This window comes from Tetrahymena thermophila, assembly GCF_000189635.1.
Source record: "Tetrahymena thermophila SB210 genomic scaffold scf_8254814, whole genome shotgun sequence".
NCBI classification, from domain to species: Eukaryota; Ciliophora; class Oligohymenophorea; order Hymenostomatida; family Tetrahymenidae; genus Tetrahymena; species Tetrahymena thermophila.
The window spans coordinates 490649-514655 of NW_002476570.1; the positions used below are offsets into that span (position 1 = coordinate 490649).

Consider the following 24007-nt stretch of genomic DNA (forward strand, 5'->3'; position numbering starts at 1 on the left):
ATTTGAGTTATATGCATGTTTTTGATAATAAATAAACAAAATAAAGAGTGGTCATATTCTTCATACAAATTAATAACAAACAAACTAGCAAGCAAATAAATAAATAAACAAACAAACAAAAAAACATATTTATTAGCTTCTTAAACATTATTCTAAATTTTTATGAATTTAATTTTCATTCATTTTTTTCTCTTGATTTTTCTCCATAATTAATTTTTAATTAAATAAATGTAGAAACTTTATTTATCTTTATTAAAAATTAAAAGCTTTTCTTCTCCCTAATTTTAAAATAAAGTCTAATTTCTATGAAATTCAAATTTTTATAAATAATTTTACTTATAATATTTTTAAAAGAATACTTAAATAATTTTTTTATCTTTTAAGTGATTTTATAAAAATAATTTTAAATTAAATAAATTTTGAAAATATCTAAGAACAAATTAAATTTATTTTATATCTCTAAAAAGCCAAGCTATATAATTTATTATAAATAATTTAAGATTGATACATACTTTGATATTTGAAAAGAGATTTTGCAAAAAAATTTTTTTTATTTATAAAATTCTTTAAAATTAAAAAAAGATTTGTTTACTTTTTATAAGCTTATTAACTGAATAAAATTTAATCTATTTATTAAAATTCAATATATTAAAATTATTTAATATTTAAATAAAGTTTAAAATATTTTTTAGATTGTTGATGTTAAATTTTTTATGAATCAAATAAAAATTTAATTATTATTGAAATAAAATTGATAATTAAAAATAATTTGAATAATTTTGATTATTTTAATATAAATATATTATTTTTTTTGACAATAAAAATGAATGCTTAAAGTTTGTTTTTCAAAATTAGATAAACAAAATCTTTTCCATAATTATAAAGAAGATTTTCTTTAACTAGATTTAATTAAAAATATATTTTTAAAATAACAATATTTATTTGAGCGAATTCAAAAAACAACTGAATTTTTTTTATATTAAACAATAACTTTAGATAATTTATAAAATTTCGTGCGAATCAACTAATTTTTTAATCTTTATATTATTTATCACAACTATTTCTATTAATTTTTTATTTGGTTTTTTTATTAACTATTTAATTTTATCTTTTTTCGTTATTTTAAATTTTTTAGTTGTTTAAGTTTCTTTCTATAACAAATTTAATTTTTCCTCTCGATAATTAGACCACAGGATACAAAAATAGACGAACTACGTCAATATCAATCTTTTATCTTTCCAATAAAATGAAAATAAAATTTTCCTTTAAAGTTTATAAAAAAAAATAAAGGTGTATTATGATAGAATAATTTATCAGCAAAATTGAATGCCCCAAAAACAAGTTTTATATTTATTTAACTAATAAATTGCTTTATTTATCATCCTAAAGTTAAATATAGAATGAATATTTTTTTTATCTTGATGACTTTTAGATATTATATGACGGGATGATTTCTACAAATGATCTCATAATTCATATATGTTTATACTTCTGATGACAACCTTTCTAGCATTCCTAATTTTCAACTAATAAATTAGATAGTTATTTCAAAATATTTAATAAAAGAAAAATAGATAATGGTCATCATTAAAAAAACCAGAATCTTAGATAATAACCTATTTATAATTGAGTATCTCTTTCACCAAATTGGTATCAACTTTTATTAAAAAAATTAATCAAAAATTTACAAAAAAGCCAACAAAATTTAAAAAAAAGAGGAAAACTGCTAGTTTTAAAATTAAATAAGATGAACACTCCTTAGAATAGCAACTTTTTATATGATGTTATAGTTGTAGGTCTTGGTGCCCATGGCTCAGCAACGTTCTTCCATTTAGCTAAACAGGGTTTGAAGGTCTTAGGTTTAGAGCGTTTTGAATTAGCTCATACCTAGGGTAGCTCTCATGGTGATACAAGAATCACAAGAAAAATGGTATTTGAGCACCCAGTTTACGTTGACTTAGTTACTGAGGCTTATGAAGCATTTGATGAACTTTCAAAGATTGCTAATCGCCCTATATTCAAGCAAACAGGAGGTCTCTTTATGGGTAAGCCAGACTCTGATCTTGTTAAATAATGTTTACATGTAGCAAAAGCAAAGAATCTGCCTATAAAAATATTAAATTCTAAACAAATAAACCAATTAAATCCTTAATTTGACCTATAAGGTAAAGATGACATCGTAGGTGTTTATGACTAAGAAGCAGGTGTACTATTCCCTGAAAATTGCATTCAATCATTTGTCGAATAAGGAGTTAAGCGTTATGGTGGCCGTGTTCAAACAGGTACTCGCTACATATCGCACTCAATTGTCCCTCCTCCTAAGGAAGATCCAGGTAGCAAAACTGTTCATGAAACTGTTTATGAAGTAGTGACTGACTGTGGTAAATTTAGAACCAAGAAGATTGTATTTTCTTGTGGAATGTGGAATACTCAAATTATAAATGCTCCTCTTGAAATTCGTAAGATTTAATTATTTTGGTTTAAGGTACCAGAGAATGTGAATATGGACTTAGATCATTGTCCTATCTTCATGTATGAAGTAGATAGAAATCCTCTTTACTATGTTTATGGTTTCCCTAACTACCAAGGTTCAGGTATTAAAGTTGGATTCTCTCCTAATCAGCACAACAATATCACTTAAAGCCCAGATAGACCTATTAGATCAGTAGAACCTCAAGAAAAAACAAGGATAGTTCACATGATGAAAGAGTTCCTACCAAACATTGGAAGATAGCCTGTTATAGATGAGAAGGAGTGCTTCGTTACAATGGCCCCTGATGAAAACTTCATTATAGATTTTGATCCAAATGACAAAAATATATTATATTTGAGTCCTTGCAGTGCTCATGGGTTCAAATACAGTGGTGGTGTAGGTAGATTAGCTGCTAGAATGATCAAGCATGGCAGACATGAAGACTAATATAGCATGTTTAGATTAAATCGTTTTGAAAATCAAAATGTATAATGGAGTGATTTATTCATCAAATAAGACTTAGCTTATAATCCATTTTCAAAATATTTCCAAAACCCTACCCCAAAATTGTGAAAGTATAAAATATGTATCATCTATCTATCTATGTATGTAGCAAAAAGTTGATAAGCAAATGAAATATTTCAAACACTTAAGAAAAATTAAGATTTAAATATTAATGAAATAAATTTTTATAGTTTTGTTTATACATAAAGGTCAATTTCAAGTTCTTTTGATTTAGTAATAGTCAAAATTTTTAATTTTTTATCCAAATACTTAGTTAGGAGGAATACGTTCTGTTCTATTATCTTTTTAATTTTATTCACTTTTACGTTTTTGAATTTTGTAAATTCTAGATAATCAATTACAGATTATCGACTAATTAAATTAAATAATATTATCTATTTATCAAATATTCGATAGATTTCATTTCTTAGATTAAAATTTAAAAGATCAGATTGAAGTTTGATTAACTCTAAATCTATACATTTAATTTGAAAAAATTAAAAAAATTGAATGTATTTATCAATTTCAAAAAAATTATTTAGGTACTAACATAAATATTAAAAATAAATAAATCAAAAATATTAATAAATTCAAAAAAAAATTATTTTAACCATACATATACTTCAAATAATGAATTTATCTATTACAAATTTACATTTTTGAATTTTGTAAATTCTAGATAATCAATTACAGATTATCGACTAATAAAATTAAATAATATTATCTATGTATCAAATATTCGATAGATTTCATTTCTTAGATTAAAATTTAAAAGATCAGATTGAAGTTCGATTAACTTTAAATCAATACATTTAATTTGAAAAAATTAAAAAAATTGAATGTATTTTAAAAAATTTTTTAGATACTAACATAAAAATAAAAAATAAATAAATCAAAAATGTTAATAAATTTAAAAAAAAATTATTTTAACCATACATATACTTCAAATAATGAATTTATCTATTACAAATTGTTTTTATTTTAGAGTATACAGTGTATTTTAATTTTACAATAACTTTTATTTTTCTCTTTTTAAAATTCATTTTCTTTTGAATAATAAACTATTTCATAAAATACAAAAAATAAATTGAAAGATATTTTTTATTGTAAATTATTTATCTTATTTATAAATGATAAAATTTCAATAAGCTTATCTAATACATCTAATATAAATACTTAATAATATTTCAAAACAAACTATGTATGTATGCATGAATGTATTTTAACTGTAATATAAAAATTTTGTAAGAAAATAAATATATGTTATTTTGCATGCTCATAATCTATTGCTTATGTTGTTTTTAAATTTTTATTTTTATCTTATTTTTTTCTTTTCTTTTCTTTTGTTTAGTTTAGGTTTTGTTTTGTTTTTATTTGATTTAATTTAATTTTGATTTTAAATTTATTTCTTTCTTTCTGATCTGAATTTATTTCTTTTTCTTTTTACTAAAAATTTTTAAAAATAAATAGCATTCCAATCATCTCAATCGATATATCTCAATCAAATAATTATCTTCATATCTCTATCTTTAAAAAAATACTAATTATATGTATTAATATAAATTAAAATAAAGAAAAAAGAGTTTTAAGCTTTTCATCTCTTGCTACTTTCTAGCCATCGCATTTATAAATTATCATTTTAAAAACTTCGTTTGATCTAATTATTATTTTTCATGCCCAGTTAAATCGGGAATTAAAAACTTAAACGATGGAGCGAAGTATACAATTAGATGTTTTATGAGCTTAATTATTAATAATGGAAGCTTTTTTAAATAAAAATAGATTAGATTATAAATATTTTTCAATAAAATAAAATAATCTTTTCTATTTTTTGATGCTTGCTTTCGAAAATTTAATTTTTTTCTTCTCTTTTCCAAAATTGATTTATCTAATTTTTTTAAATTTATTATTTATTAAAATTTTCTTCTTCTTTATGAATATTTAAAATATCCTTTATTAATTAATGCTCTCATTTATTTAGATATATAATTTAAAATGAAATTCCTCAATAAATATTTTAAAATGAAATTCCTCCATAAATATTTTAAAATACAAATAATTCATTATAAATAACACATAAAATAGCAAATAGAATAGAATTAGTTAAAATTAATTATTAAGTATTTATCAACTTTTAATTTCAATCTTTCTTTTCATGTTCGCGGTTTTTAAAGTAGCTATAGTGAGTAAGAGAAGCAACAAAGATTAAATATTCTGCAATATAGTAAGTGAACATGACAGCAAATTGCATAATTGTTGATTTAAAGCCTGGGATAAACATGTTAAGGGAGAGTATGCTATCAGAGCAAACAAAAAAGATGGCTCCAATGAAAGCTAAGTAATAGCTTTTAGGGGAAGTCTTATCTCTCATTGAAGAAGCAAAGCACATTACTGAAATGAGTATGACATAAACTAATACAGGAGTTTTCAACTTTTCAGGAAATCCTGTTTATGAAGTCAAAAAAATAAACATGTAGTATCCATAGCCAAAAAGCAAAACAGCAATTGGAACTGAAAAGTTTACAAATTAGTTTGTGTCAAAAGAAGAGTTTTCCAAAAAGCCTACCAAAAAAGCAATATGAGCAGTAGCAAAACTTCCTAAACCATAAAAGAAAAATTATTATCCATCAAACATAAGGAAAATATCACCAAGAGCAGAGAAAATGAATCCTATAGCCATGAATTACTTAAATGCTTTTGCGCCGTAGTGTGGCTAGAACAGAGTATAAATAAACATAATCAATACAACAGAAGGTTTTGTAATATAGTTATATTCTTTTGGTAAGTGTAGTAATATTCCTGCCCATTGAAGCAGCATAAAAATAATAATTAAGCTATGGGCAAATACTTTCGCAGTGCTACCCCTATTGCTAGTGCTTTATTTATTTTAAATTGATGGTGCAGGGTTTTGATTTTTTTTTATTAAGCTTTCTTTAACTTATCCTTTTGACATTTTATAAATAAATATCTTTTTTCTGTGTAACTTTACAATTATTTATTATTGAAGAAAAATAATTAATTATAAGTGTCAAAAAAATTGAATATTATAAAAAGAAAATAATATTTATATAAATAATAAATAATTTTTTTATTTAAATATCAACAATTATCTTGAAATATGGTTGATTTTTAAAATGGTTATTAATAAATTTGATCATGCCTTTTTGTATCTAAGCATTTGCTAAACTTACTAATTATAAAGGTATTAATCAAATTCACCATCAAAGAATAATTTAATTCTTGCTTATATATTTAATTAAAATATCACCACATATCCAAAGAAAGCCAATGAATTTTAAATTAAGATAAATTACTTTTTTATTCTTTGGACACTTTTGTTTCTTTTCTTAAGCAGATTAATTAAATGGAAATAAAATATTTGAATCATTTATTAAGTTAAGCATTAATTATAAATAGCAAAAAGATTTTGTAAGATTAAAAATATCAAATTTTTTTTTTGATTGTAAGCACTTCATGTACAATCTAAAAATCCTGTAACAAGAATAAGGTTTTTTATTATTTTCAATAGGGCTATTATAATACTGTAAATAATATACTGAAATTAGTCTTTGAAGTCAGAAATTAGTTAAATATTAAAATTCCTAAGTTTTTCATTAGTAGTACTTTAAAATTTTTAAATCACTTTACTAGTAGAGTAATATGTAAAGAAGCAAGAGTACATTCTCAATTAAAAATTAACTATTATATTAATGATTGATTTTAAGGTGGTTTAGAAAAATATAAACCAGCACTTATAAAAAAACTTAATTTTTTAATCATCAAAAATCAGATTTTAATTAACTTTTGAAAATTTCTGGTGCTAATAAAACAAATTACTTTTATCCATATTACCAATTGAATTTCATATGAATTTTTCTCAAACAAATTTAAGTAAGTATTTAGAATTTATTTATGAGAAAGTTAAAACTTTTTAATAAATGATAAATAAATATTTATTTTTTCATAATTTATTTGGTTATATGGATGGATATATGTTTCGATTAGATCAAATAATGTAAAATATTCAAATTGTTATTATTTTGTATTTTTATTAATTAAGTAAAAATTTAGCTTTTAGATATCCATCCACTATTTATAATTTCAATCAGAAATTTAGATGCTCACTCAATACTTCTTTATTTTTTCTTTTTCTTCTTTAGCCTACACATATTGTAATTCTTTAACTTTATAATTAATTTATAGTCTTAATTAATGCTGAGTAATATAAATTATCTTTCCTAACTATGATAAATGATGAATGTAAACTATACTAATTCCACTATTGGACATAAAGAAAGAATAGAAAATATGTATTTTAAGTGATTGTATTACAAATTTAAGGATTTTTAAATGAATTTAGAAGTAAGGTGTTAAAATGATTAAATAAATCTAAAAATAAAATATTGACCAACAATATATATCACACTCGAATAGTAAATGCTTCTAATTTATTTATTTTGTATTTTATATATCATTTTAAAGATTATTTTTCTTATAATTAATAATTTTTCATTTTTAAAAAAATTAATTAGGAAATAAAAAGACAAATAAATATGCTAAAAAATATATTTAGCTGTTAAAACTTGAAATAATTTTATATAGAAAACTCTTATTGCCTTTTTAAGGGTTACAAGCAGAGATTATTGCCATCAGTTTTAAGCCTACTATTCTATCATTTCAACTTATTTCTTGTCGTAATTGATGATGAATCTTTAGAAAAATTTGAAACCTCTGATTCTAATGTAGCTATTCTAAAATACATAAATCTTTATAGAAATACCTATGCAAATCATCTCTATACCTCAATAATATGTATCTCTTTAAACGCTTTAGTTATTATATTAGCTATTATTTATTACCTGAAGTATTCTTTTACTCAATTTAGAAATAAGAATTCCATTTTTCTTAGTGCCGTTTTATAAAATTTCAAGACTACTTTCTTTATTCCTCTCTGCTTTTACTCTATCTAAGGCTAGATAACAATCATTGGGTATATAAGCTCTATCATGACCTTAATAATATGTAAATTTGTTTTTCAATTTTAGATTCATTGGGATGGATATAAGGCTATATAGATTTGATAATCTATTTACTCAATAACATAATTCTACATCCTATTTTAATTAAATAGATAGATATTTTATTTGAGTATGGATTTTAATATAAATTTATATTGTATTTACTGATTGCAAATTATAATTATCAAAAATCCAAAATCAGATGAGTAAATATGTGTAAATTTAATAGCTAACATAAAGATTTTTAAAGATTAAATTTCTAATTAATTTTATTTTTCAAATAAGAAAGCAAATTTTTATCGAGGAATTTTATTTTTTATCAACTTACTTATTTTTTCAAGCATTTTCCAAAATTTATCCTGAAATTATTTGCATAAAAAAAAAGGTTTGTTTTCTATAAAAAATGGAAGTAAATATCATTTTAAAGTAGGAGATCATCTTGCAAGAAAAAACTCTATTTTTTAATTATTGGTTGCTGCGTTGATTTATATTTCTATTATCTTAAGAAGCAATCAATACAACTCAGTGTCTATAATTTTCATAATTATTGCTATTCTTCTTAATTTATTTGAAGATATATAGTTTCTTCCATATTTAGACAATAAAATATAATAATTATCTATACAACTTAATTTGATAAATTTGCTATGGCTTTCGGTTTTATTAATGGCTAACAGTATTAACTGGAGAGGTTTTACTATAATAACAATAATTGTTACAATACCAATTTATTAGTTAGGAAAAAATTTATATAAATATAGAATAGACTCTATAAATTAGATATTTATAGGAAACTCAATATATGATAAAGCATTCTACTAAAATTTAAAACCTCATATCATTGATATTCACATCAGAAGTGTTTCTTACTAGAATTTGCTGTTTTCATAACCAGATTATCTTAAAGGTTACTAACAGTAATTCTTAGAAGATTTAGCCATAAAGCATATTTAAAACTGCTTTAAACGTCCTTACTGTTTCTGTTAGAAAATTTTTGAGGTATTTATTCTTTATTAATTTTTAACCAGTATATTTCAATCATAATATTTTCTTTAATTCTTTTACTAAAATTTCATTTAAGAACGTTAATAATAAATAATTTATTTAATGTAACATAATATTTTTTATTTTATTTAAAAAAATTTTTAAAAATATTCTGATTTATTTATTAATTTATTTATAAAATCTAGCTTAACTAAAGTAATTTATTTCACGAATATTTTGTGGGAAATGCTTTACGATTACAATTTCAGCATAGCTATGTCTTAAATTTGTATGAGAGCTATTTTTAATTGAGTAAGAGTTTTATTGAGGATCTAAATGCTTCTTATCTTTATTACTTAGATGAATGTATGCATAATAAATTAATTACCTTCAGAAAAATTATAGAGTTAAAGAATACGCGAAATAAAAATTTATCATTTATTTCGAATAGCATTCTTTGTAATATGCAGTTCTGTATTTTGAAAAATGATAATCAAAATACTATAAATTAGGTTATTAAATTTGAGGAGCAAATATAAATCACATACTACAAAATGATATAGATATTGTAAAAAAAGAATGAACTTGTAAGAGTTTTATCTGCAGATTTTATTGATTTAATTACTCTAGAAAAATATGGAAATTAGCTTACACTTGAAAGAGAAGAACTACTTAATGACTTTGAAAAATTATATTTCCAAAATAAATCTAATTACCTTTTACAGCTTCTCATATAAACATATTTGGCAGCTCTAAGTTTTAGCGGATCAAAGTAAAATTTACTCAATTATTTTTAATTAATTATATTTTTAATTTTGTCTTAGGTTACACTTCTAAAAAAGAATTTCTCATCAAAACTACCCTGAAACACTTTCTTTTCAATAAAGTTCTTTGAAGGATTATTTATTTTCAAAAAAATCTGTAGCTATTTTTGTCTCAATCAAAAAGGAATAACTTGGCCTGATTAAAAAGATTTCAAGTAACATAGAATAAGTATTTGGCTATACAAAAGAAGAAGTCTAAAATTAAAATTGTAAAGTGCTGATGACATCTAACTTAGGAAAATTTCATGATAATCTAATCTAAAATATGATAAACAGAGGTTCTATTTTAAAAAATCTTAATGATAAATTAAATCCTCTTTTAGCAAAAACAAAATCAAGTAATATTTTTTCTTTACTAAAATTAGATTATTTATTGTATTTTTTTTTCTTATTTTTAAATTTATAAATTATATTTTATTATTAGAATTACTTATACCCATATCATTGAAGCTTTAAATATCTCACATTGGAGTAGAAGATATAGGAGTTAGTGGTTTGATAACTTTAAATAAAGACTATAATTAAAACTATATAGTCTTAGATTTATAAAGTAAAGGATTCAGTTTAAGGATAGATGGGTTTACTTAAAGCGTTTTCTAATAGCTGTTTTAAACAATATTTTATTTTGAAAATTAAGAAGACTATTTCAAAATTTAAGCATCAAAAATATTTCCTTTACTTCCTTTTTTTATAAAAAACTTAAATATCCATGATTTAAAACAAGAAAATTAGCAGCCATAATATGTTCAAATGATGGGTTTTTTTCCATTTAACTCTTAAAAATTACTGATCAAAAAAAATTAAAATGCTGATTTATTTAGCTAAAATCAGGAGAGTATTTATGATTATAAAAGTGAATTAGTTAGTAACATAAAAAAATTAGAATTTAGTACTTATAGCAACACATTATTTTAATGCCAACTTTCAATTTAATTTTTATCTGAAGAATCACATTAATATTGCTAAATTAGTATAGATTCATTTTATGAATTAACTTTGTAAGAGTTTTAAAAGAGTTAAATAAAGCTAGATATTAAAAAGTAATTTTAAGAATTTGGCGATATAAGCTTTTCTTTAGAAGAGATAGATGAATATTTTGGTATCCAAAACATTTCTTTAAACAAACTTTTTTCTCATAATCAATCTTTGAAAAGAATATAATCTGCTAGGAAAGTAGCAGTTTAAAAAGTAAATTTTGATTAAGAATTATTAAATTAAAATGATTAAATGTAAGAATCTTTTTCAACTTTTCGAGCTTTAGAATCTGAAAAAAGATTTATTTCAATAGGAGATCAAATAAATTTGAATTCCTTTTCTAAATAAACCTCAAGATAAATTAAAAATTAATACTTGCCATAAAAACTCAAAAATAATAATTAAATTAATAAGTTAAACTTAAATACTGGCGAACAATATCCTGAGAAAATACTTTTAAAAAATAACGAAGAAAGTTAAGAAGTTTGCTTAAATTCAAACAGGGTAGAGTAAAATTTTGAAATTAATTCAGGGTTATCCTTAGATTATGAATTAAGCTAATAAAAAAGTAGATAATACAATCCAGAAAGTAATAGAGAAATCTCTCTTAAAAATTTAGAAGGTTCGTTTAAAATTATTAAAAAAATATCGAGTGAAAGCTAGTCTTAAATAAATTCTTAATTAATCCACTTAATGAATTTCAGTGTCAACAAAAAAAACCCAATATCACCTACTTCAAGTGATTTAAATCTCTTAAAAAGCGTTGAAACAAACTTAATCAGTTAAGCTTCTTTGCACAATAATGGAGATTAATTTCAAGATTTATAATTTGCTAAAAAATAGAAGTCTAAATAGTTATTTTTAAATGGAAAAGAAGCTAAAGATGATGAATATTATGTAAATAACAAAATACTGAGTAAATACTATGAGTCTAAGTTATCTGTAAAAGAATCAGCTGGTTCTGATTAAGATGAAATTGATCTTTCAAGAGAAATAAAAAGTATTCAAAACATGTCAATTTCTACAACTTCAAAATTATCAACAGAGAAATCTAAAAAAAAAATAATTATACACTCTATTTCCAAAAAAAAGACAGCACCTCTTTACATCTTGATCAAAATTTTCACAGTTATTTCTATCAGTAAAAATATTAAATATAAAACTCTTAATTTTTAAATAAATAAAATAATTAATTAATTAATAATATTCTCCTTCCTTTAAAAATAGTTTCAATCTTTTCAGTTATGATAGCTGAGTATCTTGTCTTGAGTGATTAGTTTGACAAATAAATAAGAAGCTTTTCCTATATATCTTGGGCTATGGATGCAAGAGTCACACTTACTCGCACATTTACAAACGAACAATTTAAGATCTTGGTCAATCATCCTATTTTTACTAACTAGGTTTAGGATAAATAACAAAAAGTGTCTGAGTATAATAATTATATTTCAAAATTAGCTTATTTTTACAAAACAAAAGTGGATTCAATTTACCTTGAGAAGAGAAACGATTTAGTTCTAATCTAATATATGGTTAATTAAGATGTGGCAATCAAATACTTTTTAAGTGCTAAAGACTCAACAACTTTATAAGTAAAGCTATTGTATGATATGCTTTTTCATTATTAGTCAATTTAATAATATACTTAAAACGTTCCTAGCTCTGCATTAGCTGAGGCTTTTCTTTTCTAGAATTTTTAGAATCAAACTACTACTCTTGCTTTGATGTAAAATATTCAGTAATAATCTGTTACTGATAGCTTTAGTACAATTTTAGCTGTAGTTTAATAATTGTTAATAATTATCTCTATCATTAGTGGAGTTTTATTAATTCTCTCTTACAATTCATATATTTATAGCTAAATAAAGAAAACTTAAATTTTAAAACTTTTTTCAACTCTTGACCCATAAAAACTTCACGAAATGAACAATATACTGATTTAATCAAGCCAAATTCTCCTTTCAGAGAATAGTTAAGCTTTCCTTTTGTAAGGTTTTCGTGTAAAAAAAACTAAAGCTTAAAAAGATATTTAGATTACACCCATACCTAAGAAAAAAAAACTCACCTCCCAAACAAATAAGTTGCCTTTGTTTAACTTTAAAGTATATTTCTTAAGCTTTGGAATATTTATTTTGATTTTGATTTATCCTATAACAAACTTGATAATTACTTTGGATCTTATAAACTAGTCTAACAATAACTAAAATTTATTAGGTAAAATATAATTAATTATTTATCAAAAAATATTGCTAAATGAATGTTTTTATTTTTTAGTTGAGCTATGAAAGCTTAAAATTTTATTTTTAACAAATTTCATTTAAAATATTTTTTGATAAAAAGAAATTTTCAAAGAATATAACAAAATAATTTTTAACCCACCTTTAAATTATTTAATTAATTAAATAGAGATATTAAGTCAATAAATTAGGCAATATTTTACATTTAATTTATATTTTGTTGATAGTAATAATATTTAAATTATAAAAAAGCAACTATTTAGAATATGAAGGCTTAATCTGCCAGCAATATGGGTGCATATTCATTATATTTTGTCTCATAGTTATATCCTTCTCTTAAAATAACTCCAATAGATAGTTATAGGACTAGATTTTATAAAGTGATTACTTAAAATGCTGCTGTAGTTTCTGGATTTCATTAAAATATCACATAATAATAGTCTTATTCTAGGTATAAATAAAATATCTTTGATAAATTCTTATTTTAATCGATTGAGAAAGATAGCTGTTCAATATTTAACAATTATTATTAAACTTATTAAGTTTAGAATTATACCTTTGACAATAATAAGTGTTAATAGCTTTTAAAAGGTGTATTTTAAAGTGGATTGATGAATACTATACATTCTTTTATAGAACCATACAATCAAATATATTAATTAGAATCAATTCATGATAATAATTAATGGTATAAACAAATAAATTACTTTTTCAACCACGAATATAACTTTTTTGATATCAAAGAGACATTTGAAATGATGGTTTTAATGTTTGATAGCTTGTCATAATTTATTAATAAAACAAATAATGATTTTTTCTCTTCAATGTAAAATATTTAAACTTGGCTTATGATTTATTAAATAATAATACTAACAATCACCTTTTATTACTTATTCTTTTTCTACTTCAACTCTTTACAAGAGAGTATATAATAGACTAAAAAAGTACTCAGTCTAATTGAGGCTAAGCATTTATAAGAAAACCACTATATCTTAAATTACTTTAAACAATGATAGAAAAGCCATATTATATTTACTTTAATCTAGTAATTTTGTTTCTATTAAAACTATATTAATTTTGTTTATTATTTGTATATAATATTCTGTAAATGAATATATAATTTTTGAAAATAATAATTATTTGAAAATGTACTTTATTTTTTCAATATTTGATTATAAAATTCAAATTAAGATTAAAAAATTTTTTTCAGATTATATTTGGTACAGTTGTAGAAAAAAAAATATCAATGTAGCTATTTGAAATAGAAAAAGAATGATATATTTAAATCTATAATTATATCTAAAAATCTTTATTTTGATAAATATTATCAAGTATCCCAATATTAAAACGAAATCTAATTTAGGGATTAATAGTTTATTTAAAGCAACTTGCAAAATTAAATTTTTAATAAATTATTGTATTATTTAGTAAGTAAAGAACTAAATAAATATACATAGAAATTGTAATTTCTTTTATATTTAACGAAATAGGATTAGCCACTAAAATTAATTTTAATACAATATACAAAAATACAAATTTATAACATATTATGTTCATCATGAATACTAACAAAATATTTACGCCATTACTGATACTAAATTATATTATTATTAAGTGTAGTAAATAATCAAAATTTTTCTTTACTTGATTTATAAAATTATGTAAAATGTATAAAAATATTAATTCAGCATAAAATGATTTTGGAAAAGCTTATGAATTGGAAAATATTTAAATTAAAGTAATCTTTTAGAATAAAAAAATGATAATAACTTAAAGAATAATCAATTACTTATTTCATAAGAATCAAGTTATTTGTTCCTGCGTTAGTGTAAATTTTTAATTAAAATTATTTAGAAAGTCGAATTTAATAATCACAAATATGAGCTGATGATGTGTCAAAATTTATTGTAATATTAATTTATTTAAAAAATAAAAATTAAAAAAAAAAAACAGTGAATACAATGATCAATAAAATATTTAGGAAAAATGTTTATAAATAATTTTATATAGAAAATTCTCAAAGACTTCTAAAGAGCTATGACTAAGGAATTTTTTTATCTGTCCTAAGTCTTTTATTCTATTACGTTTGTTAGCTATTTCTGTTAATTGATGAGGATATTCTTAATTTGTTAAGTGGCTCAGATAATAATTTGAATATATTTAATCATGTTTTGATCTTTAGGAAAGCACTTGAAAAAAATCTTTTGATATGTTTAATCTGTTTTTCTATTAATTTATTGATCATTTTACTACTTATAATATATTTTATAGTCTATTGCTATTCTCCTTTTAAAAGCAGAAAATCACTTATATTAAGTATCTTATTTTAGAATTACAAATATATCCTATTTATGCCAATATCCTTCTATTCTATATTCAGCTAATCGATTATTGGATATCTTAATTCTGTAATTTCTTTGCTATTATGTAAGAATTAATTCATTTAGTTATTCCTTTATTTTAATAAATTTAGTTACTTTCTTAAAACTAACAATTTATTTTTATCAATGCTGCAATTTTTTAATTTAAATTAATCTGAAAGAAACAAATTTATAAGATATGAATACTATTTCGTTAATAATTTTTTTAGGTATTATGCAAGTTACATTCAAATTTTATTTTTTATATTAAAAAAAAATCAATTTATTTGACTTGAGGATGCTTAAATTTATTTTATTATTAGGTTTAATATCAAATAAGATAGGAAGTAAGTTTGACTTAGTAGTTTAAGATCATTTATCTAGGAAGAACGGCATTTTATAGACAGTGCAGATTTTGTTAGTTTATTTTTCTATTATTCTGAAATACAATGGATTCTAGAGTGTGTCTTTATTTTTTATGTTTTTTTGTGCTGTTATTAATGGAGTAGAAGAATATCTTTTCCTTCCCTTTTTAGACAGAACTGTGAATAAGTTGTCACTGTAGTTAAACAGCGTAGTGTGTTTAGGATAGCTAATAATTTGTTTGGCAATCAATGTAAATGGAAAAAGAACTTTTTTTGTTTTAATTACACTATTTGTATTAGCAATTAAACTGGCTTCAAATTTGCAAATTTAAAGGGAGAATAATATAAATTCAATATTTTTTTTGAAATCCGCAAATTAATCTAATTTTTTCTCCTCATTAAAGCCTTATGAAATAGATATTCATATCAGATTTTTAATCAGTAAATAACTAAAGCCACCACTTTCTGATAATAGCAAAATCATACTCGAAAGTGTTATTTTTGAGCACTACTAATCTTGCTTAAGGAGACCTTATTGTTTTTGCGAGTAAATAACTAATGTAAAATTTTGATTCTTTTATTTGAATAATCAATTTTTTTTGAGATAAAATAATTTTTTCTACTCAGAATATTTTTTGGTTGTTTATTTTAATTTTTTTATTGTATAAAATATTAGGTAGATGATGCAAAATTGTATCATGAGTATTATATAGGTGTGGATTTAATGTTATAATTTATGCAGAGCTATATATTAAATATTTATGAGAGCTACATTTAACAACATAAATAAACTTTTCATGAGGTTCATATTTCATATCTAAATTTTGTTGATCAGGTTATGCAAAATAAAATGTTAACTTTTAGAAAAGTTGTGGAGTTTATGAATAATAAGGAATATTATATCAGTTTAGACTACAAAGGTTTGATTACAGATCTTTAATACAGAAACATTAGAAAACAAAGACTAAATAGCATAAATCAAGTTATCCTTTACGATGAAAAATTATTTGAAGTATATAAAAATTTGATTAAATTGTTACACCTAAAAAATGAGTTTCTATCAATAATTTCAAATGAGTCAATAGATATCTAGATTTTGGAAAAAGAAGGAGCTAATTTTCTAATTAAAAGAAATTAATTTTTTTAAGAAATCGGGTCTCTGTATTAATAAAACAAAGAAAGTCAATTTCTTTAGTACTTAGTGTAAGAGTACCTAATTAATTTGAGCTTTAGTGATTCCAAGTAAAAATTATTCATACAGCTTTATAATTAGTTAGTTAATTAGTTTCTAATTTTTTAATAGGAAATGGTTTGAAAAAGATATTGCAGAGAAATGCGAAAGAAAAGCAGATTTTTTTGTTGATAAACAAATGCAAGAGCTTCTGTATTCTAAGTAATCTACAGCTGTGTTTGTTTCAGTTTAAAAAAATAAATTTGGAAATATTCAAAAAGTTTCAAAAAATATTGAAAATATATTTGGCTACACAATTTAAGAATGTTAAAATAAAAATTGTAGAATGTTAATGTCAAATAATTTAGGAGACTCTCATGATAACCTAATTTATAGGTTTCTAAATAGAGGATCTGTGAAAGAAAATTTTGTCTATCGTATTAGTCCACTTTTGGCGAGAACTAAGTAAAGTAAATAAATACATCATTTAGTTTAATTTTATGTAAGTTTTAATCCAATAAAATTTACAGTATTAAATTTTTAAGCTTACACTATTTTTAAAAGCAAAAGAAAAAGCGTATTAAATAATTCAAGAAAATAAATTATTTTTTTACATTACATCATTTATTTTAAAGGAGTTTTGATTCCTATAACAATGAAGCTTTAAGTAGGATATGTAGGGACAGAAGATATTGGTATTAGTAGCTTGATTACTTTAAGTAATAATTTAAATGAAAATTATTTAATACTTGACATGAAAAGTAAAAGAAATAGCTTGAGGATAGATAGTTACTCATAATGTGCTTTGAAAAATCTTTTTAAAGTATTATTACCTCTTAAAGATGATGAAGATTACTTCTAAATATAAGCTTCGAAAATTTTCCCTCTTTTACCTTTCTTTATTAAACATTTAGATATATCAGATAATAAGGCTGCAATTTATAAAACATAAATTGTTGATATGATTGGATTTTTCCCTTCAAACCCAAATTAATGTTTGATAAAGGATAAATAGAGTGAAGAAAAAGAAGGTCAATTTAATGAAAAATTGAGCGAATACAAGGCTAAGTTAATTCAGAAAATTAAAAATCTTGACTTTAGCTCTAATAAAAACTATTTATTTTAATGCCAATTAATTGTTTCTTTTCTGAGAGAAGAATAGTTAGAGTACTGTTAAATTTGTATTCATTCTTGCACTGAATTAAATTTAGCTGATTTCAAAAGAAATCAAATAAAAATGGATTTAAAAGAGTAGTTTTTAAATTATGGAGCAATTAATTTATCGATAGAAGAATTAGATTAATATTTTAATATTAACAATCTTAACTCTCATAGGTAGTTTTTTTAAATAAACTCTTAATAATCCTAGAGATAATTAAATTTTGATATGTCTTTCAAGCCTTCTCAGAATTTAGTCCTCTAATAGGAAGAGAAATATAACAAAATAGAGCTTTTAAATTAAAATTCAGATTCAGTAGAAACAAAGAAAAGTTTCAATGAAATTTTAAAGTCTTCAAATGAGAATAATGAATAAGCTTAAAAATTCATAAAAGATTCAGAAATGAAATCAGTTAATATTAAACTTAAAGGTATCTTAAGTAATCATAATAAAATTAAAGAAAGTGGAATAACAAAAATCGTTGACAATTTACAATAAAAAATAAATGAAAAAATTTAAGAATAAAATGAAATTTTTTGCTAAAGTAGGAGCAAAATAATAGATTTTAGCACAATCAATACTCCTAAATTAAAATAAATTGAAGATCAATAATAAAATGGAAATAAAGAAATTTCTTAAGATTATCATAATGGCTTAAATTAAATAATTCAAAAGTCTAACAGCAATTCAAAAATTTTATCATAAAGCAATGTTAAATTTAATTAATCATAATAGCGTGTTTAAGCATCTACTGCGAATGATACAATCTTTTTAAAAAGTACAGAAGCTATAATTTAAAGTTCAAGCTCTTTTATTTCACCAAGAAGTTTGTATAATGAATAAGTGCAGCTTCTGAATAACCAAAGCACAGAAAGATAAAAAGTTGTTAATTGTATTTTAAAAAAGTCTTGTGAAATAGTGAGTGAGAGCTAATATTAAAAATTTAATTGTAAGGAAAGTGATTAGCCAAGTTATCAGATCCAATTCCAGAACACTCATGATAGTTCAAATTTTAATAAATAAAAAAATCTTTAAGAAAAAAGTATTAAAAAGGCATTTATAAAATAAATTTAAAGTAAGAAATAATCTAAAACTTTCATGATAATGAAAATATTCTCAATTTTATCTTTAAGTAAGCAACTTAAATTATAAAAAATTAATTAAAGATTTTATTTAATTTAAATTAAAAGTTGGAATAGCTTCGATAATTCTTCAAAAGTATTTTGAACTTTCAGACAAATTTGATAAATAAATTAAGAGTTTTGAGTACATACCGTGGCCTATTCAAATGAGAGTCCTAATTAGTAGAATTAACAAAGATGGATAATTGAATTTTTTATTGAATAATCCTATTTTTTATAATAGCACAGATAACAAATCATATTAATCTTCAATATTCAAATAAAGAATGTATAATTTTAGTTAAGTATATAAAAAAAATTTAGAAAATATCATTGAAGAAAAGAGAGAAGATTTAGTTTTAAACTAATATATGATATAGCAATACACAAATCTTAAATTTTATTATAATGAAACCTACTACGTTTATATAGATGTTCCTATTATTTACGGTATGCTCATGCATAGTTAAGCTATGTTTTATTACCAGCTCTAAAATGGAGCCTTTGATATGGCAGAGAATTTTCTTTTTGAAAACTTTTAAAACTAAACTGTGACATTAAACATATTGTAAAATATATAAGAATAATCTGTAAGTGAATCATTCGATGATATTTTAGAATCAGTTAAGTAACTTTTAATCATAAGCTCAGTAGTGAGTGGATTGTTTCTGATTTGCTCTTATTTTGCCTTTTATTAAAATTAAAAATCTAAAGCAAAAGCTTTAAATCTTATTTCTACAATAGATCCAATAAAAATTTTGCAAATGAACAATTCTCTATTTAAATCAAGTTAAATTCTTTTATCAGATAAAATAAAATCTACATTTTTAAAAGGATATGGTGATAATTCCAATTAAATTAAATAGTTTTAAGTAAAAATTTTAGAAAAAAAGAAGAAGTTAATATCAAATACTAATAATTTAAAATTATACGACATAAAAGTGTATTCAATAATCATGGCAGTTTTCATACTCATAATGATTTATCCTATCACTAATTTAATCATAACAGTTAATCTAATTAACTAGTCTAATTCTAATTAAGAACTACAAGGTAAAAAAAATTAAATTAATAAAATTTTTAATTTAGATTTTTTAATATTAAAAATTTTTTTTTTAAATAAATTCACAATAGCGACTTTACAAAAGATAAAAGCATAATTTTCAAGTAATATAGGCTCTTTTAGCGTTTATCTCGTTGCATAGCTGTATCCAAACCTAAAAACAACAAGTGTATCTAGCTTTAAAGCTAGGTATTATACAGTTTTATCTCAAAATTCCTAAATTCTTTCTAGTTTTTAACAAAATATTACAAGTTAGAGTTATATTTCAAGATATAATTAGGATTTGTATTAAAATTATTTATTTAAATCTTTTGAGTAAAATAGCTGTGATATTTTTAATAAATATTATTCGCTTTATCAAGTAAGTGATTATGCATTTGACTATGTAAAATGCAATAAATTACTCAATGGTGTATTTTAAAGTGGTTTATTAACAACTATTTAGCAATTTATTGAGCCTTTTTAATTCGCACAAAGTTTTGATAGTATAAAAAATAAGTAATAATGGCTAGATACTGTTTCAAAATATTTTAACCAATAAGTAAATCTCTATGAACTAAGTGATACCTTTGAGATGATTATCTTAATGTTTGATTCCTTTTCTTAGTTTATATTAGATTGCAATTAACAATTTTTTTCAAATATGATACAAATTTAAACAATTTTAATGATATATTAATTCATAATTCTGCTCATAACTTACTACTTCTTATTATTCAGGTACTTTGATAAACTATAATAAGATTTAGACTAGTCTAAAAATATACTAACAATTTTTGAATCTCAATACCTGTATGAAAACAATTACATACGTAATTATTTTAAACAGTGATAATATTTGTACATATAAATTTATTTATTTTATATGAAATACTAAAAAATTATCTTTTTACTAAATATTATATGATTAACAAAGTTATATTTAAATAGAAATAATAATTATTAATTTAAAAGTATTATAGGAAAATTATAATTTATAAATTAATTATTTATAAAAGGATATAAATCAATAAAATATTTTTATTCGCTTGATTATTTGAATAAAAAATTAAAAAAATAATGTTTATTTTATTTTAATATTTATTTATTTGATTGTACAAAAATCACTATTTGAATAAATTAAAATGATTTGAATGAAAATAACATTAATATTTGTTTTCAAATAAATTTATAAAATATAAATCATAATTTCGTTCGTTATCAAATATATTTTTTGCATTTAAAATTTAGCATATAAGAGTTAAATACCTTATTAATTTTGGATTTGCAATACTAATCAATATTTTATTAAAAGAAATTTAGACAAATGAACAGCTTAAAAATAAAGTTAGATTAAATTTTGAAAATCTTATTAATAAAGATTATTAAAAATAAATAATTCATATAATCAAACATCAAAATAAAATGAAAAACACTAGTTTTTTAAACTAAATCAAATTAGTTAATGAGCTATTTTAAGTACTACAATTATCTCATAACTTATGAATATAAGATTAATAATTCTAAAAATAATTATTTGATTAAAGGAAAGAGTTATTTATTAATGTTTTATAGTTTAAAATAAATTAAAACATCTAGTCTTAATTTAGGGAATTGACATCATTTTTGAGGTAAAGTTTATAACAACTAATGAAGATTATAAAAACAAAAGAACTTTAGCTTTATCTGTAAATCAAAATAGTCTTGAGTAGAAATTTTATGATAAAATATGCTCTTAATTATAAAATCATAATGTCTAAAGAACTTACAAAAGAAAAAATTGTTCAATATGCATAAGAATTTTATGAAATGGATAAAATTCTTTAAAATTTTAATGTTTGCCACAAAAAACATTTTCCATTAAATTAATATTTTAAATATGGAATAAAGGAAAATTTAAATTATTATGAAATAGTTAGTAAATATAACCTTTTAATTAGCTAAGATACTTTGCTGTAGATTACCTCTCTGGCTTATACTTTTATTAAAATATTTATATGCTTTTCTAATCTATGTTGATAGGTAAACTAAATTTTATCGATGATTTATTCATTCCAATTTATTTCTTTGAAATAGCATTGTTATGAAAAGAATCATCTTTTCCTTCAGAAGTTGTATAGGCAAGCAACTTCTCTTGAATTAATTAACTAAAAATAAATTTAACATTAATTATATTTTCCTTTATTTATGAATAATAATTATTTTAGTATTGTTAATGAAACATTATACAAAATTAGTTTTTCAATATAAAAAAACAAAAGAAAGCAAATAAAAAAGAGGAACATTAAAATTATAATAAGAAAGTACTATTCAAAACAGAATTAGATAATATATGTAAAATTTATTTAATAAGTAAATTTTTTTAAAGCATATTATTTACATAATTTATAAATACAATAAGTTAATTATGTAAAGTGTAAATATGGCTCTCTTTTAAAAACTTAAAGCAAGATTGAAAAAAGGTTTTAAAATAATTATTTCCACCATTCAATCCAAAATTAAAAATTGGAAAACTAGTAGATTTCGGTTTATATCAATTAAATACTTTTTATTTTTCTATAAGTCAAAATTGCTAAAAATAATAACTAACGCACAAGAATAGAGAAAATTGTGTGGAGTGAATTTATTTATGCCGTAAATAAAAAACCAATTTAACTATTTTATTTTCAATATAAACATTTTTATTTAGATGTAAATTCAATCTTTTAAATTATTATTCAATTACCTAAAAATATTTAAGTTAAAGTAATAAATCACATTTGATCTTGTTACATATTTAAAAAAAATTTTATGATTACAAAAATTTAATTAAAAATTTTTTGTTATTATTTTTACGAATTGTTTGGTAAAGGATAAATAATTTAATACTGAATGTTTTTTCTAGTTAGCAAAATGCAAATGAGCTTAAATTGGTAAAGAGACATTAAAATATGAATTTAAATTAATATTTTTTAATAAAATAATTTGATGTTAAACAAAAATTAATTGTTTAATGCTTTATTAAGTTGATTCTATCTATTTTTTGATATGTATATTTCAATAATTTAAATGTTACAGTCTTTAAATTTTTGATACAAGCTCGAACAAGTAATATTTAATTAAATTAGGTAAAATGTTAGAAGAACATATAGAATACAAAAAATTTAGCACAATAATAAAAAAAAGAAAGGTCACAAATAATTATTTTTATAAAATGAATTATATCATAAAAAAAATAAAATTTAATTTAAAAAAACATTTTTAAACAATAATATAAGGAGTAAGTAAGTATGAATAATTATAATTACTTAAAGAATATTGTTGATTGATAATATAGATTATTTTATAAATTCTTTTTGAGTAATGCCAAAATGAATGATTTGTTTTTTTTTATATAACTCTATATTAGCTTTAAATATATAAAAAACAAAATGGTTGAACAAGATGTTTATTTATAAAAAACTTATTATTTTTAAAGAAGTATAAATAAATATATTGTTACAAAAGTTAACAAAATTTAGCGAAACTAAAAAATTCTTACTTATTTAATACATTATAAATCTGAGCAAAATATTTATTATTAATTTTTTAGCTAATAATTTGTAAGTGAAAGTAATATTTTTATTACAAAAGGCAATCAATGATAATATAAAAATATTTTAAAAACAGCTACCTAAAAGACTTTTATATATAAAATGGCCCTTCAATAATTTATGATTACAGAAGACCGCTCTCACTAGCTTTTATATGGATAATTATTGAATACTTAGAGTGCTTAATCATTATGTTAGATTC

At 21.3% G+C, this 24007-nt stretch overlaps 7 protein-coding genes across 7 annotated transcripts; 4 read left to right on the plus strand and 3 right to left on the minus strand. All coding sequences in view use genetic code 6, as the record gives it.

Annotated features, from left to right (window-relative positions):
- Positions 1-1747: 1747 nt before the first annotated feature.
- On the plus strand, positions 1748-3046 carry TTHERM_00414420 (monomeric sarcosine oxidase; the record flags this gene model as incomplete). The annotated part of the gene is made up of 1 exon (XM_001007207.1): positions 1748-3046. The coding sequence occupies one exon, from the start codon at positions 1748-1750 to the stop codon at positions 3044-3046; it is 1299 nt and encodes a 432-aa protein (XP_001007207.1).
- A 2071-nt stretch (positions 3047-5117) lies between these two features.
- On the minus strand, positions 5118-5930 carry TTHERM_00414410 (YhhN family protein; the record flags this gene model as incomplete). The annotated part of the gene is made up of 1 exon (XM_001007206.3): positions 5118-5930. The coding sequence occupies one exon, from the start codon at positions 5928-5930 to the stop codon at positions 5118-5120; it is 813 nt and encodes a 270-aa protein (XP_001007206.1).
- A 1696-nt stretch (positions 5931-7626) lies between these two features.
- TTHERM_00414400 (hypothetical protein) lies at positions 7627-8028 on the minus strand (the record flags this gene model as incomplete). The annotated part of the gene is made up of 2 exons (XM_001007205.1): positions 7627-7743; positions 7837-8028. The coding sequence occupies 2 exons, from the start codon at positions 8026-8028 to the stop codon at positions 7627-7629; spliced, it is 309 nt and encodes a 102-aa protein (XP_001007205.1).
- An 820-nt stretch (positions 8029-8848) lies between these two features.
- On the minus strand, positions 8849-9037 carry TTHERM_000414389 (hypothetical protein; the record flags this gene model as incomplete). Its single annotated transcript, XM_012795424.1, has 1 exon — positions 8849-9037. The coding sequence occupies one exon, from the start codon at positions 9035-9037 to the stop codon at positions 8849-8851; it is 189 nt and encodes a 62-aa protein (XP_012650878.1).
- A 496-nt stretch (positions 9038-9533) lies between these two features.
- On the plus strand, positions 9534-13577 carry TTHERM_00414390 (transmembrane protein, putative; the record flags this gene model as incomplete). Its single annotated transcript, XM_001007204.2, has 6 exons — positions 9534-9751; positions 9804-10141; positions 10228-11919; positions 12006-12992; positions 13268-13466; positions 13559-13577. 6 exons carry the CDS (start codon positions 9534-9536, stop codon positions 13575-13577), a joined length of 3453 nt encoding a protein of 1150 aa, XP_001007204.2.
- Positions 13578-15574: 1997 nt separating this feature from the next.
- TTHERM_000414379 (transmembrane protein, putative) lies at positions 15575-16312 on the plus strand (the record flags this gene model as incomplete). The annotated part of the gene is made up of 1 exon (XM_012795425.1): positions 15575-16312. The coding sequence occupies one exon, from the start codon at positions 15575-15577 to the stop codon at positions 16310-16312; it is 738 nt and encodes a 245-aa protein (XP_012650879.1).
- A 278-nt stretch (positions 16313-16590) lies between these two features.
- On the plus strand, positions 16591-20832 carry TTHERM_00414380 (PAS domain S-box protein; the record flags this gene model as incomplete). Its single annotated transcript, XM_001007203.2, has 6 exons — positions 16591-16982; positions 17044-17381; positions 17547-19202; positions 19261-20244; positions 20326-20443; positions 20754-20832. 6 exons carry the CDS (start codon positions 16591-16593, stop codon positions 20830-20832), a joined length of 3567 nt encoding a protein of 1188 aa, XP_001007203.2.
- Positions 20833-24007: the final 3175 nt, after the last annotated feature.